Source organism: Strongylocentrotus purpuratus, unplaced genomic scaffold (genome assembly GCF_000002235.5).
Source record: "Strongylocentrotus purpuratus isolate Spur 01 unplaced genomic scaffold, Spur_5.0 spur5_scaffold_3, whole genome shotgun sequence".
Classification (NCBI taxonomy): domain Eukaryota; kingdom Metazoa; phylum Echinodermata; class Echinoidea; order Camarodonta; family Strongylocentrotidae; genus Strongylocentrotus; species Strongylocentrotus purpuratus.
Window position 1 is genome coordinate 25,522,087 of NW_022145609.1, and position 13,731 is coordinate 25,535,817.

A 13,731-nucleotide genomic window follows, 5' to 3' on the forward strand; every position below is an offset into this window, starting at 1 on the left:
TATGTAAATGAAGATAAAAGTGCAATTTGAAACACAGGTATATAATGGCGTATATTTGTTTGTCAATATATGTTGGGTGTCATTCAAGGAGTTTGAAGAAGTCACACCATTTTGAATGTTTCACGATAACAGATGTTCATTGTCTATCAGAGCTGCCAACCAATACGTTTTTCCCGGAGTTATTCCGTTTTTTCCTCCAAATTAAGGTAGTATGTTTTTTCTTCATAAAATACTTTTTTTAAATATATATATATATATATATATATATATATTTTTTTTAAACATACCGCACTTCAAACTACTGACCTAAAATGTTGATTTGATCACAAATTCAATAGAAAACTAAGTTGAAAACATACTTGAAGAGAAAAATATTCTCAAAAAGAATGAAACGCCAATAATAGTAGAATAACAACCAAAAACATACTTGTAAATAAACTAAAGGTCCTACCGATATATGGAAAAAAAAGCAAAGGTTGGCAGCTCTGGTCTATGGTGCATTGGCTTAGCGAAAGGTGTGGAAGGGGAAAGTTAGGTTTATTTGCTAATTTCGCATTCTGTCAGCTTTTTGAATGTGATGGAGGTGCAATGGTCTTGTAACCTGGAGGTCCCGAGTTTGAAACCAAGTCGGTGTGCTAAAGGCATTAATACTCATTAATAATTTTGATTAATACTCATTAATAATTTTGTAATATTTTGTAATTTTATTCTATTTTTACCCTTATAATAAGCAGGATCAATATTTTTGGGGTACTTTTATTTAATCTGAGAATTACCTTAAAAAGCCTTGGCGTTGTTATTCCCACCAATTTATGAGTAGTACAAGTTTCTTTTGTATCCTTGTTATATGTATGTACACATGTTGATTGTATTGCTTTTTCTTTTTTAACCAAATGTAAAGATGAACTTGAAACATTAAAACTAACATAACAAGCATGCACATGCTGTCTTAGCAATCTGGTAAAAACAAACCAAATCAATTAATACGTAAAAATTATTCCTGTTCAATATTTTCACACTGTCACTTAGATTGCCCCCCCCCCCCCCCAAAAAAAATAAAAAAATAAAAAAAATAAGAAGTGAGAAAACTTGAAAAGGATGCTTATAGTAATATGGTTATGTACAAATCTTTTCCTTTTTTAACAAAATCTTCTGAAAAGTTTTGTGGAGGATCTGATGAGAAATGTGGTGTCCACCATGTTGATAAAGAGTATTAAAGCAAGGATCTCGATCTTAATCACCCTCTTTGATGACTAATATGCTGTATTGGATGTAACGATATTATTGCACCGTTTCTTGCCTTGTATATATATTTCAATTATAAAAAATAAGGCAATGGTATTACATTTTTCAAAACAAAATGAAAGTTTTTAACTGAATATAATAAGCTCTTCTAAACACAATGGCCCGAATTCACAAAGGTGGTTTTCGTGCGTCATTTGAGGCGTTTTTACAAACCAGGTTTGTCAAAAACACGTAAAAGGCGTCGTGACGTACGTAAACCAAAGGAGGTTTGTCAACAAACCTCCTTTGTGAATTCGGGCCAATTTGTTGAACTTGTAACTTTAGGCAAGAAGACTATTTGGACTGTTTGAAGAAAGATTTTCATCTTTTGTAACTACTTCGTTTAATGTACATGCACTTCAGGAAATTACAACCATGACCTACAAATCTATTTATTTAAAGAAATATTTCATGCAGTTAATGCTTTCAGTGCTTGTGTCCTAAGCACCTTAAATGGATCTTTGTCACCATAGCCCCCCACCCCCCCCCAAAAAAAAAATAGAGAAAAAAAGGTGCATTGACCTGTAAGTAAAACAGTACCGGTAGGTGGTCAAGTAAAAAGAAATATTCCTTTAAGAAAAAAGAGGGCTTGTTTAGATATGACGTTGGCAAAACCACTGTTTTTTTAAATACATAAAGTGTAATACCCTTCACATTTCTGTTTATATCTTATAACATAGAGCTTGGTGAACATGCGCAAGTCCTTGGTTGCGTGGTTGCCGCTCACTTAAATGTTAAAAAGTCGGGGCCTTCCTTGCAGTGGTTTTAACGCACCAATTCTGAACGAGCCTTTATTTTCCTTTGCATTAATGTCCTGGTTTTCCATTTTTGTTTTGTGACCGAGACGTTGTGGACAGACACATCTTCTCTTGTAAATTTCAAGCAAGCAATTCAGTATGCGCTATGATGAGGTTCTGGAATCTCAGTACTAAATCGTATCTCTCAGCTGTAACAGTTCCAAACTTAATTTCCTTTGTTCGAGTTGGGCATTATGATTTTTAGGTAGTAATAACATTACTGAAAATAATATATGTATTGTTTACCCAGGGTAGCCTCATAAGTATTAATACTGTTCTCCCTGGCGGTCCTCCAATTAGTTTCAGCTAGATATCAAGCTTATTGCTTCTTTATCTACCAAATTGCTAGAGATATTAAGCTCAAGCCAGTTTCAAAACCCCCCAAAAAATTGCAGGGTAGTTTTTCAGCTCGAGAGAATGCAGACACCCCTGCTGATGCAATGCTTGTATAAACTTCCATACCAGTATTATGGTGTGGTAAATTTATTTTCAAACCTTGTATATTTTCTGGCCCATAGGCAAGGGTCTTCCACTCGACAGTAAGTTGACCAATATCTGTATTAAAGGCATATCTGTACAAAGTGTAGGAATTGCAATTTTAAAATGTGAAAATTGGAAATCTGTAAAATTTGTACAGCAACTTGTTTGTATTAAAAAATAAAGTTTTCTTTCTTTTGAACAATTTTTGAGTTTGCTGTATATTTGGTTTGCTTTTTGATGAACAAAATTTTTGTGAGAAGTTATTTTTTTACTGAGCTTGACGTATGAAATACATGTGAATATTTGCTGGGAGAGAGAGAGAGAGAGAGAGAGAGAGTACACTAAAGAAGTGAAATCAATATTACTAGGACACTAGTTTCCCAAAATACAATTTTTTTCAGGGGTCCAAAAATTTGGAATGACATACCCATAGATATTCGACTGAGTCCATCACTAAATAGTTTTAAAAGAAAATTTAAACTGTACCTGTTAAGACAATACTCAATAGTGCAATAACCTATATTCTTAATGTTCATCAGACAGAAAAGTGTGTGTTGGTGTGTATGGGAGAGAGTGTATGTGTGAATGCAATCCCCCCCCCCTTTTTTTTCCTTCCTTTTTATAACAAATACAAAATTTAAATAATGTACTTAGTTTTTTATACAATTACTGGAGACAGACTTTTACATAAGGCCCGGCCTTCCTGTCTAGTCTCCAAATACTTTCATTAATGTACATGTTTAAAAATGTTTTTCCCTTGTCCATCATGTCTTCTCCACTTGTGTTATCCTCATGTTATATATTGATACATGTATTTTATTCTAACTTTTATATGTTTGCTTTCCTTGTATATTTTTAATGAAAGTATTGAATAAAGTGAACTTGAACTTGAACTTGAACTTGAAATATATGTAGAGTTCCACATGAAGGGAAAGAGAGCCAGAAAAATGGAAGAGAGAGATAGAAAACAGAAAACAGAAAGCCAGAATTACGAGAGAAAATTGACAAGATTCATCCAATCTCTCACACCAAAAATTGATCAACACATGTTCCCATTCTTTTGAATGTGTAGTCCCCCTTCCCCTTTTCTCTGTCCCCCCCCCCCCCCTCTCTCTCTCTCTCTCTCTCTCTCTCTCTCTCTCACTCCCTCCCTCACTCCCTGCATTTGACCTCTTTTCACTATTGGTGTCAAGCCATCAACACAGAGTCACATGCACTTTATAATAACAGCCAAAGTTTGAGACCGAGCCAATGAATTTAAGATCAACCCATAGCAGTTTATGTTCACTGTAGTAGGCATTTTATTTTATCTTTTGATATAGAATGCTCTGAATTACATACCGGTAATAATATAAATGCGCAGAAAGTGTGAAAATAAGTGAAAAATTTGAGTTCACTACTGTTGCAGTACATTGAGCCGTTCATGAATAAGAGAAATCTAATCGTAAATAAAAATTGAAGTCTCTAAATTGGCAACACCGAGTGAGATTTATGCCATGCTAAAAGACATGACATATTGCCAAGAATTTCTTCATTTATATATATATCTTTTTCATTTTTGTAAGGAATATTGTACATCAAAGGGCAGGAATTTTGTGAGTCTATCTCCAGACTAAGAAAGTTACATTGTGGATAGACACATCTACTGATGTAAATTTCAAGCTAGAAATTCAGTACGTGCTATGTCGAGGTTCTGAAATCACATTACTAAATTGTATCTCTCAGCTGTAGCAGAACTTCCATTTTATTTTGATGGCATTTTGTATTATGATTTTTAGGTAATAATAATAATAATGATATATATGTCTTGTTTACCCAGGGTAGCCTCAAAGTGTTGTTCTCCCGAGGCTTTGCTACTCAATAAGGCTTTATAAATGACAATTCTGGGTATCTCTATAGAGTCTATGCCTGCAGACTATAATTTTCCTTGTTCAAAAATATATATCTATACACAAATATTAAAGAAAACACACACGTTATCTCCATTTTAGTACAGATTTATTGCCGTTTGGTTGACAACCAGTTTGTCTACATCTCAATTGGTCTATTCCCATGTGGTCTACACCCATCCTGTGTATTATCCACCTAGTCTAATAATTCTTTCCTCTATTTATCATTTGGTCTAATGACCATTTAGGCTAATAGACATTTGGTCAAGTCTCCAATTAAGTCTACAACCCATTTGGTCTATTGCTCATTAAGTCTAATTTCCAGTAGGTCTAATTCCCAATTAGTCTAATGATCCCCATTTCATCTACTATTCATATGGTCTAAAGATCATTTAATCATAAATAATACTAATCATCTAATGATTATTAGACTTTACTGATAGTAGACGAAATGGGCACTAGCCAAACTGCTTATCAAACTAAATGAAAAATGGACCAAATGGGTGGTAGACTTATCGGAGAATAGCCAACATGGAAATTAGACCAAATGGCTATTAGCTCTAATGGTCATTAGACCGAATGATAAGTAGACAAAATGATTATTAGACATTGTGGACAGCAGACTTATGTCATAAGTAGGGAATAGACTAATTGGGTAGTAGACGAAATGGTTGTAGACCAAACGGCAATTCACCTTTACCTATATATGTATCAAAAGCATTATTGCTCATCCTCACTACCACTACTGGACGAATAGCACGAAACCAACGAGAGTGAGCTTTGATAGAGACTATCTGTTCTTGAAACTTCTCCCTCGCTTAATACAACATTTAAGCTGGGTGACCCGCGTTCACATGTAGAAATCTTCGGTACTGCGCTCGTCTCTATCGGTTCAGAGGTTCTTATCTGGTTGTGTGAACAAGGCCCAAGATTGTCAGTTCCATTAGAAATACTCTGTACATTTGCAGTGCAGCGAGGGTTCTCTCTGATGCGATGTGTACTTTGCGTGTGGCTCGGTGAGGATGCTTTCATGTTTGATGTTGAGAATTTTCTGGTACAAACGTTCAGTTTCTCTGTAGTTCTTTCTGAGGTTTGAACACAGCATGATGGTGAGCTTGAGGTGCTACTTGATGGATACTGGAGTGCCTCCATACTTCCATCTTCCAGGCTCTGCTGTGTTGACGGTGTGGAAGACGTTCCCTCTGGTGATTCATATTCTGCTTTCGTCTCTTCTACCGTTTCATCCCGCACCCCTTGTATACCTTCAGTATCATCTACTTCTAATCCATCAAACTTTGCATCTCTGCTCTCCTTGCCGCGAAAGACAGATTCCTCTCTTGCGACGCTCCCTTCTGAAGCCGACGGACCACATCCACCGTCTGCACTCCCGGACCTATTACCAGACAACTTGGACCTCTTGTGTAATTCATGACTAACAGCAGAGGCGTCATCCTCGCTGCGTTTACGTTTTCTTTTCACAATGCTTCCTCTAGTCCCACATATCAAGGATTTTGTTGTTCTCCCAAACCACTCCTTGGCTGAAGCCTTCAGGCCACTGCTGCTCCTGCTGCTGTTTCTCTTGGACCCTGACGACCCAAAGACCGATGCCATCTTAATGACCTTGTTGATAAGTGTTTGCTGTGCTCCAGAAGATTTCTTGCTCGAGGAGGAGGAGGATGGTGATGAATGGGACGAGGAAGAACGAGGAGAAATTTCAATGCTGTTGGGGGAGCTCACAGTGGATGGGGCAAATATGTTTCTGTTCTGGATCGACTCACGCTTTTGTTCCCTCTTTTCCTCGTAAGCTGAAATGAAGGTTCAAAGATAAGAATGCCATGTCATAAACCAGTATAATCAAGGCCTTTGAAGTCGTTCCTAGACAATCATAAACTATCAAAATAGTAAAGAAGTGAGAAAATGACCATGAAAAACTTGAATCAACATTCTGGAATACAGTGTCAAAACTTCTGGTTTCCTAAACTGCAATAAATCTGTGGTCGAAGAAGAGACTGCTGTGATGCAAATCATATATTTTAATGACTATCAAAAAAAAAAAATATAAATTTAACCCTCCAGTCCCGCCCTCCCACTCAGTGTTATTTAGGGTACTCATATGCGTGTTCCCAGCACCCCCCCCCCCTTTTTTAGCATAAGTCCGGTGTGTAAAGTCAATACGGGCAGATCTTTTACTTTGTAACGTGCCAGAGATTTTGGGAACATGCATGCGGTCCCTCCGTTTCTGGAGTGGGGGGGGGGGCCGGGCCGGGCTACCAGTACATTATCCAGGGAAAAAAAAAGAATATGTGAAGTACACAACATGCATCTCCCAAGTGGCACTGGTAGTTCCTTTCAGAGCAACTACTGTGAGTCAACAATATACCAGTTTACTGACATATTCAAATTGATGGATGTTTCTTTCCTGGGGACCTAGTGACAAGTTATTCCCTTAACCTGTTACAGTCTAGTCTTGTCTATAGCAACCGCCCAAGGGAAACACATTTAGTACATTGAGAAACCATTTTCAAAGAAAACAAAAAATATGGTCTTTGCAGACAGGTGGTCACAAAGGCAGGTTCGACTGTATTAATGAATGAACTACAATACCAGTAATCCAGTCTGCATATATTACTTGTTCCTATGTCGGGCAAGCCTCGGACAAGCTTTCGGGTTGTCAAGATCAACCTTTATAAAGTATGCATCAAATTTAAATATGTTAGTAAACCGGTCTATTGGGGTAAACTTACATCCTGGAACTGAGAATTTGAGAAGAGAAGCTAATTTCTTGTCCTCCTCAGACTCCGGTACCAGATCAATCTCTAACGATGATTTTGACAGGAGAGCATTGTCACTGGCCGCCACAGCCAAGAGCTCCTTCTTCTCCACCTAGTCATGACAACGTAAAGAACATTGGATTAAAAGAATGATAAGAACATAAATGCTGCATTCTCTTTAGAGCAATTTAAAGCATAAAGACACAAACTAATGAACACTACACAAAACAATTCCCTGCTTAGTATTAGAAAAACAAAGAAAAAATCTAGGATTGCAAAACGAATTTTCAGATATTCATGATGTATCTCTATACTCCTTTGGCAAGCATCTATAAAACTATAAGATAATAATAAACCACTTTCATTTCTAGAAAGAGTCATTTTGCTACAAATGCTTTAAAAGCACATTTAGTAAAGAATCATGACATGCTTTGGGGAAAACTGTCAACTTCAATACCTCACTTTGCTTTAAAGGAGTCTAGTGGAAAAAATAATATACATAAAGAGTGATTCAAACTTGGCCTTCCTTCCAAGAAATGTTTATGTTTACCCTAATTATTTAATTACTTTTGTCTTTTTTTCATTATGTTAAAGACCGTCAATACTACTGGGCCAGAAGGGATATACCACACAGCAAGGTCACTGACAGATGGCTATCTCATTAACTCAGCTCTCAACTAACATAAGAAAAATAGGATCATGGGGGACCCAACAGGCACCAATTGGGGAAGTTTTCTATATAGAGGAAGCAAGATGCTACAAGTAGGACAGTGGGGCTTTAAAATGTAAATTGATGTAAATATATATGAAATGTGAAATAAGGGAAATATAAAACACCTCGGTAAGAGGACAAGAAAAAAAAGAAAAGAAAAATGTTTACCCGAAACTTCTTCCTGAGAGCCTGGCTCTGGGCGTAGTCGTCTTTCTTGGCTGACTGGATCTCGGCAATCTTCCCGAGAGATGGAGCGGCCTTCTTTAGCTTCTTTGTATCATCAACGCCATGCTCTAACTTATACATAGCATCTCGAGATAACTTCTTCACAGCTTCCCTGTCTGTGTATATTAAAGACATTAAATAAAAAGTGATACTGTGAAACTCATTTGGTAATACAGGGTCACAACATACACGTTTTACTTAAAACTTTACAATGCCCCCCCCCCCTCCCCTAAAAAAGGGAGTAAAAGCAACAGAAAAAGAAAAGAGAAAAGGAAGTGACAGGGGTATGAAAGAGATACCAGTATATGCAGAGATAGGATAGAGGGGCAAGTGAGACATGTTTCTATCTATCAAGGGGGGATATGCTAATAAAGGGGGAGGGGGGGGGGGGGAGATGGTTAACTGCATTTTCATTCAAAAGGGACTAAATCCACAGAAATTAAAATCATACACATTTTTTTAAATGAATTAAACTCACAAAATGATGTATTCAAGGCAAAGAAGTTACAAGGGTAAGCGGTAAATAAAAAATCCTTGATTTACTCGAAAACGCCATAAGTGGATTTACTCCTTTTTAAATGAAAGTCTTAATCGGTCATTGACCTACCCTCGGTCAGGACCTGTTCATTCTCAGCCATGTCCCATTTCTGGTTCTTGCGCTGAGCCCCGCTAGTGATGGTGTAGTCAAAATTCTTGGGGTCGGTTTCCATGACGATGTAGTTATCACAAAGGTGACACTTCATCTTGAACTCGTAGATGGGAGTGGTGTAATACTTTCCCACCTTCTTCTTCTCTGCGTTGTATCTCACACCTGGATATTAAAGCAGAAGTTAACAAGAGAATGAAAATTCATTGAAAGTCTGAACTTGCAAAATTGTAAGAGGTCTATTTATTTCACTAAAGAATAACAGATTTCAACCCTTTAAAAAAATGTTTTAAAGCTTACATTTTTAAATATTCAACAAAGCCCCTGATTCAACCAGTCCTCCTTTCATTCATTAAAGAAAAAACATCCCTCAAATTTTTTTTTTTTTTTAAATTACAAGGACTATGAATAATTCAGTTGTTAACTGTACATGCAAAAAGAATGAAAAAAATGAGGCATAAAAATCCAAGTCAGCTAGGCATTCCCAACTCAAAAACTTACCCATGCCGACATGATTTCCGCATCCCCCACACCAGATGTTGTAGGGCATCTCAAAACGGATCACCAAGATGCCCTGGCTCAGTTTCTTGGCCCTCTCTCTCAGCGGGTGAGAGTTGCGGTACTTGTTGATGCTCTTGTGCTTGGCCGGATCGAAGTCCGGCGGATAGTACCGGTTCACTTGCTTCCTCTCCGCCTAGGAAAAGGTGGGGACAAGAAATTAATGATAATGAGGACAAAAGATCATATAAGAAAAGAGATATATTGCAAATTTATTCTCATAAGGTGGCAGATCAGGGACTACCCAAAGTAAATATGATTCCTTGTTTCTCATCTAGTTCTTTTGAAATTGGGGGTAGAGGGGGGATTCATTTTCTTCTAACGATTTTCCTTGGTATAACAATGATATATCTATATATGAAATAATGCCATAAAAGTATATCACGCATGTGTGATCATTTAACAATGATATATCTCTATATGAAATAATGCTATAAAAGTAAATCACACGTGTGTGATCATTTATGATCTAGTATTTTCTTCTTCTTCTCCTTTACTTCAGATTACTGTCCAACACCCCCCCCCCCCAAAGGGGTTAACGGACAGGGTAGGGTGCGATGTTGGTAATTGCACAGAGAAAGAGAGGATTGGATAAATGTTATTTTGCTCAGTGAGGTGGTTGTGGACTGCTATTTTAAACTTATTTTTGATGTATGGTGTATGATTTAAGGTAGTAAAGGTAAGGTATTCCAGTCTGTGTTTTTTTTCTACCGTAATGAGCATCTGAGACATTACGGTAGATAACTTCACACAGGTGCGCGCCCGCCCGCAACCTACTATCGGTATGTACTTGTATTGTGCAGCAGTTTGCCGTGAAACCTGTGAAAAAGTGTATACTAAATTACTAATATCAACGTTTATCAGAAAAATACTCCAAAAATAACAAGAAAATTGACACAAAACAGGTAATACCGGTAACCATAACAACTTTTAACTCATGATCTTTATTAGGACATTTAGTGAATATTTACTTCATTTTGGGTATGTTTTAGTAGGGTATCTCCACGCCGGAGTTACGGGTCAAATTTTGGATAGGTTTCTGAACAAGCGTCGATTTATTTTGGGGGGCCGGAGGGGGGGGGGGGGCGCTCTGCGGGTTTTGGGTTCCTGATCCGCGCGCTGGCAATGCAAAAATTGATTAGGCCCTATGTGTGATAAAATAACCCCAGTTCACTGTCTACTCTTATGGTTTGTCCGTCTTCCCACGGATTTATCACTCGTAACCCATCACCAGCACAACCTTGAGTAACGGGGAAAGCACGGGTGATAACAGGCGGTGCTACTGCTGGGATCCACAGGCACAATAGTCTACATCAACGATTCCCCGGCGATTCCCCGGCCCCGTCGTTCAGTTTTAATATTACGACTAGATCAGTTAAAAGGTTGTGCCTGAATGCTTCCACCACTCTATAACTCCATTAAATGTTGGATATCTACAAAACGCTGGCATTCACTTACCATTTTTGCAAATGTTCAGCTTTTTCACAGGTTAGAAAAAAGGTCCACTTTCTAGGTTTCCGTCCTACGTACGTACGTAAACTCGCACGTAGCGATGGGAGAAGTATGGTAAGCCAGAAGATTCCTTTTTCTTCTTTCGCTTACCATACCTAAAAATCTAAATAAATACACGAATATATATGAAATTAATTAAATTAAAGTATCATAAGCAAGGGCACCAACAACCATATGGTTTAAAATTGAATGTAGGGAAGTTCGGAAGTTGCTGAGCACAACATTATGCACAGTATTCTGCACATATATTAAAGAGCTATAGCACACCAAAATAATTACAACAAACACATATGTTATTTGATGGTTGCAAATGATCGAGCTTTATGAAAGCTTCAAAAAACAAAAAACAGAATTTAAAATCGGTCAATGCGTTGTGATTTTATACCATTTTTTTGATATCGCAAAATTACCGAAAAATTACCTGCCAGAAATGGTCAAATTGTCAAAAATGGCATATTCGACAAAGTTGACAACTTAATTCATCACTTTCTTGGACACAAATAATAAATTAAATTATCAGACACTAAAATATCATCTTTGTGGTAAAAAATACAAAAAAGAAAATTCATATATCTATTACCGTTTTCAAAATAGAAGCCAACAAAATAAGTCATTTTTGCCATTTTAGCGAATCTGCAGATATAAAAAAGTTGTGAAAATAACTAAGTCCGCCAAATTAATATGCGCATGTAATCAAATCAAAACCGAACATGATACATCAGTGAAACCTATGTATATCAGACAGGTATGGAAATATATTTCATTTGTAATAAAATAAAATCATGACTATTCATCAAATATGCAAATTAGGTCATTTCAGCTAATTATATATTCGCGCACTCATTATTCAAATTAGGAAAGTCAAACTGTTCATTTTGGGGGCATTTTTTAAATCATATATTCATAGATCATATTTACACCAAATATTTACCTTAAATCAGTGGCGGATCCAGCCGGCGGGAAGAGGGGGGGGGGGGGCCCAATCAGTGACAAAATATTAGTTGCGACTCAGCCACCGGGGGGGGGGGGGGGGGGGGGGGGGGTAAGAGGCACTTTTTTTGGTCCAATTTTTCAGGAAATATTTTGCGCCGACTCAGTCAGTCGGTGAATAAGCGGGGGGGGGGGGGGGGGGTGAGACCACTATTTTTGTTTTTTTCACCCAATTCGTGAGATTTAAAAAAAAAAAATCTTTTTTGTTGTTGACCCGTCAGCCCCCCCCCCCCCCCCCGTGGATCCGAGCCTGCAGAGGATCCAGACGGCGTCAAGGGGGGGGGGTGGGGTAGCCAATTTAGTGCCGACTCAGCTGGCCGACGAATAAGCGGGGGGGGGGGGGCTTTTGTTTTTTGTTTTATAAAGGTTAACTTTACGCTATTATCCTGTTTTTTTTTATCGTTTTGGGGGGCTAGGGGGGGGGGGGCGGGCCGGAATAATCGCTACGTGGATCCGCCCCTGCCTTAAATTCCTAATATTTTTGCAATGCCAATACAATATGGCGATGGACATTACTTGGATCACCGTCACAGCTATTTCCTCATGTGTGTCACAAATAATTCAGAAAAACTGATCATATAATACAAATTTGTAGACTTTCAGCTACATCACAGTATATTTGCCTTTTTCAAAGATGTCAGATTTAAGGATTTATGACGATCTTCCGAGATACCATTCAACAGGCCATAACATTCCACAGGGACTGAATTTCAGAGTGGAAAAAACTTTAGTGACCCCAGTATAATTGTGGCTACCTTGAGTGTAAATAACAAATGAATTCAATGAGTGAAACACATGAGGATATTGCATTTTTGTAGGGAAATTTTATACATTGAGGTGCATTTTTTTCACCACGCAGAATAGCAGCGCGAGTCAATGGGCGATCAGCGGGCCATGTCACACATGGCTGAAAAGACAATATTTTAATTCAATAATTAACATATTTCCCACATGTCTATAACAATTAAACTACACTTACAAAAATTGCTATTTCTACCAACTGACTGCTGTTGTGTGTGTGTGTTCGCGGGGCAGACTGTTTGCACAGGCAGTGTGATCACCCTATGATGAGTAGGGTCTATATAATACAGGCATAGGCGCCGGAAGTGGGGGGGGGGGGGGCAGGGGGGCAAATGGCATTTTGGCTCCCCCAAACTGGTTTGGAACATAACAATAATGAAAACCTGAATGAAATCACATATAAAAAGTACATTCAAAGAAAAGGCAAGTTAACAGGAATTACATTTTCTAAACATTCCGCATGCCACCTATATTTATCAATGGAGGTTTTTATAATAGCGATACGCGCATATCGTGGAAATATTGTGAGAGGATGAGAAAGCGTGTGTGTTTTTTGTTGTAGGGGTGAGAAGATATGAACCCCTGAACGCTTGCGGGTGGGGGGGGGGGGGGTATTTCTTATTCGATACCAGTGATTTACAAATTAATGTTGCTGAAATGACATGATTTTCCGGTATTTTTTTTTCATTTTAGTCATACCTTTTTATGCGTTTGTTGGAAAATTAGAAATTCCCAAATTTACAGTCGAGCGAAAAACTTAGAAGCCTTATTTAGAAGCCTTCATGTCAGGGCCTGCAGAACGGGGGGCTCGGGGGGCTCGACCCCCACACCAATTTACACTCTACCTGACCGTTAATACTCCACTTTGAAAAACGTTCCGCGGGGCCTGCATGTACCGTGTAAGAGTGGTGGTGATGCAGATTTTTCTTCTGCCCCCCCCTTCCAAACGTTTTTGCTCATTACGCCGCTGCCCCTGGAAGGTGAGCTCCCTGGAAGGTTTGCCCCCCCCCCCAATCCCAAACTGCTTCCGGCGCGCCTGTATAAAGGCTCACCATTCACTGAAACC

General features: G+C 38.2%; 1 protein-coding gene across 1 annotated transcript; it reads right to left on the minus strand.

The window, feature by feature from the left end:
* Positions 1-3,819: 3,819 nt before the first annotated feature.
* LOC576648 (coiled-coil domain-containing protein 130) lies at positions 3,820-10,906 on the minus strand. Its single transcript, XM_776932.5, has 6 exons — positions 10,821-10,906; positions 9,306-9,498; positions 8,766-8,969; positions 8,102-8,274; positions 7,195-7,333; positions 3,820-6,255 (listed from the first exon to the last, which is right to left on the minus strand). The coding sequence occupies exons 1-6, from the start codon at positions 10,821-10,823 to the stop codon at positions 5,171-5,173; spliced, it is 1,797 nt and encodes a 598-aa protein (XP_782025.3). The 5' UTR covers positions 10,824-10,906; the 3' UTR covers positions 3,820-5,170.
* Positions 10,907-13,731: the final 2,825 nt, after the last annotated feature.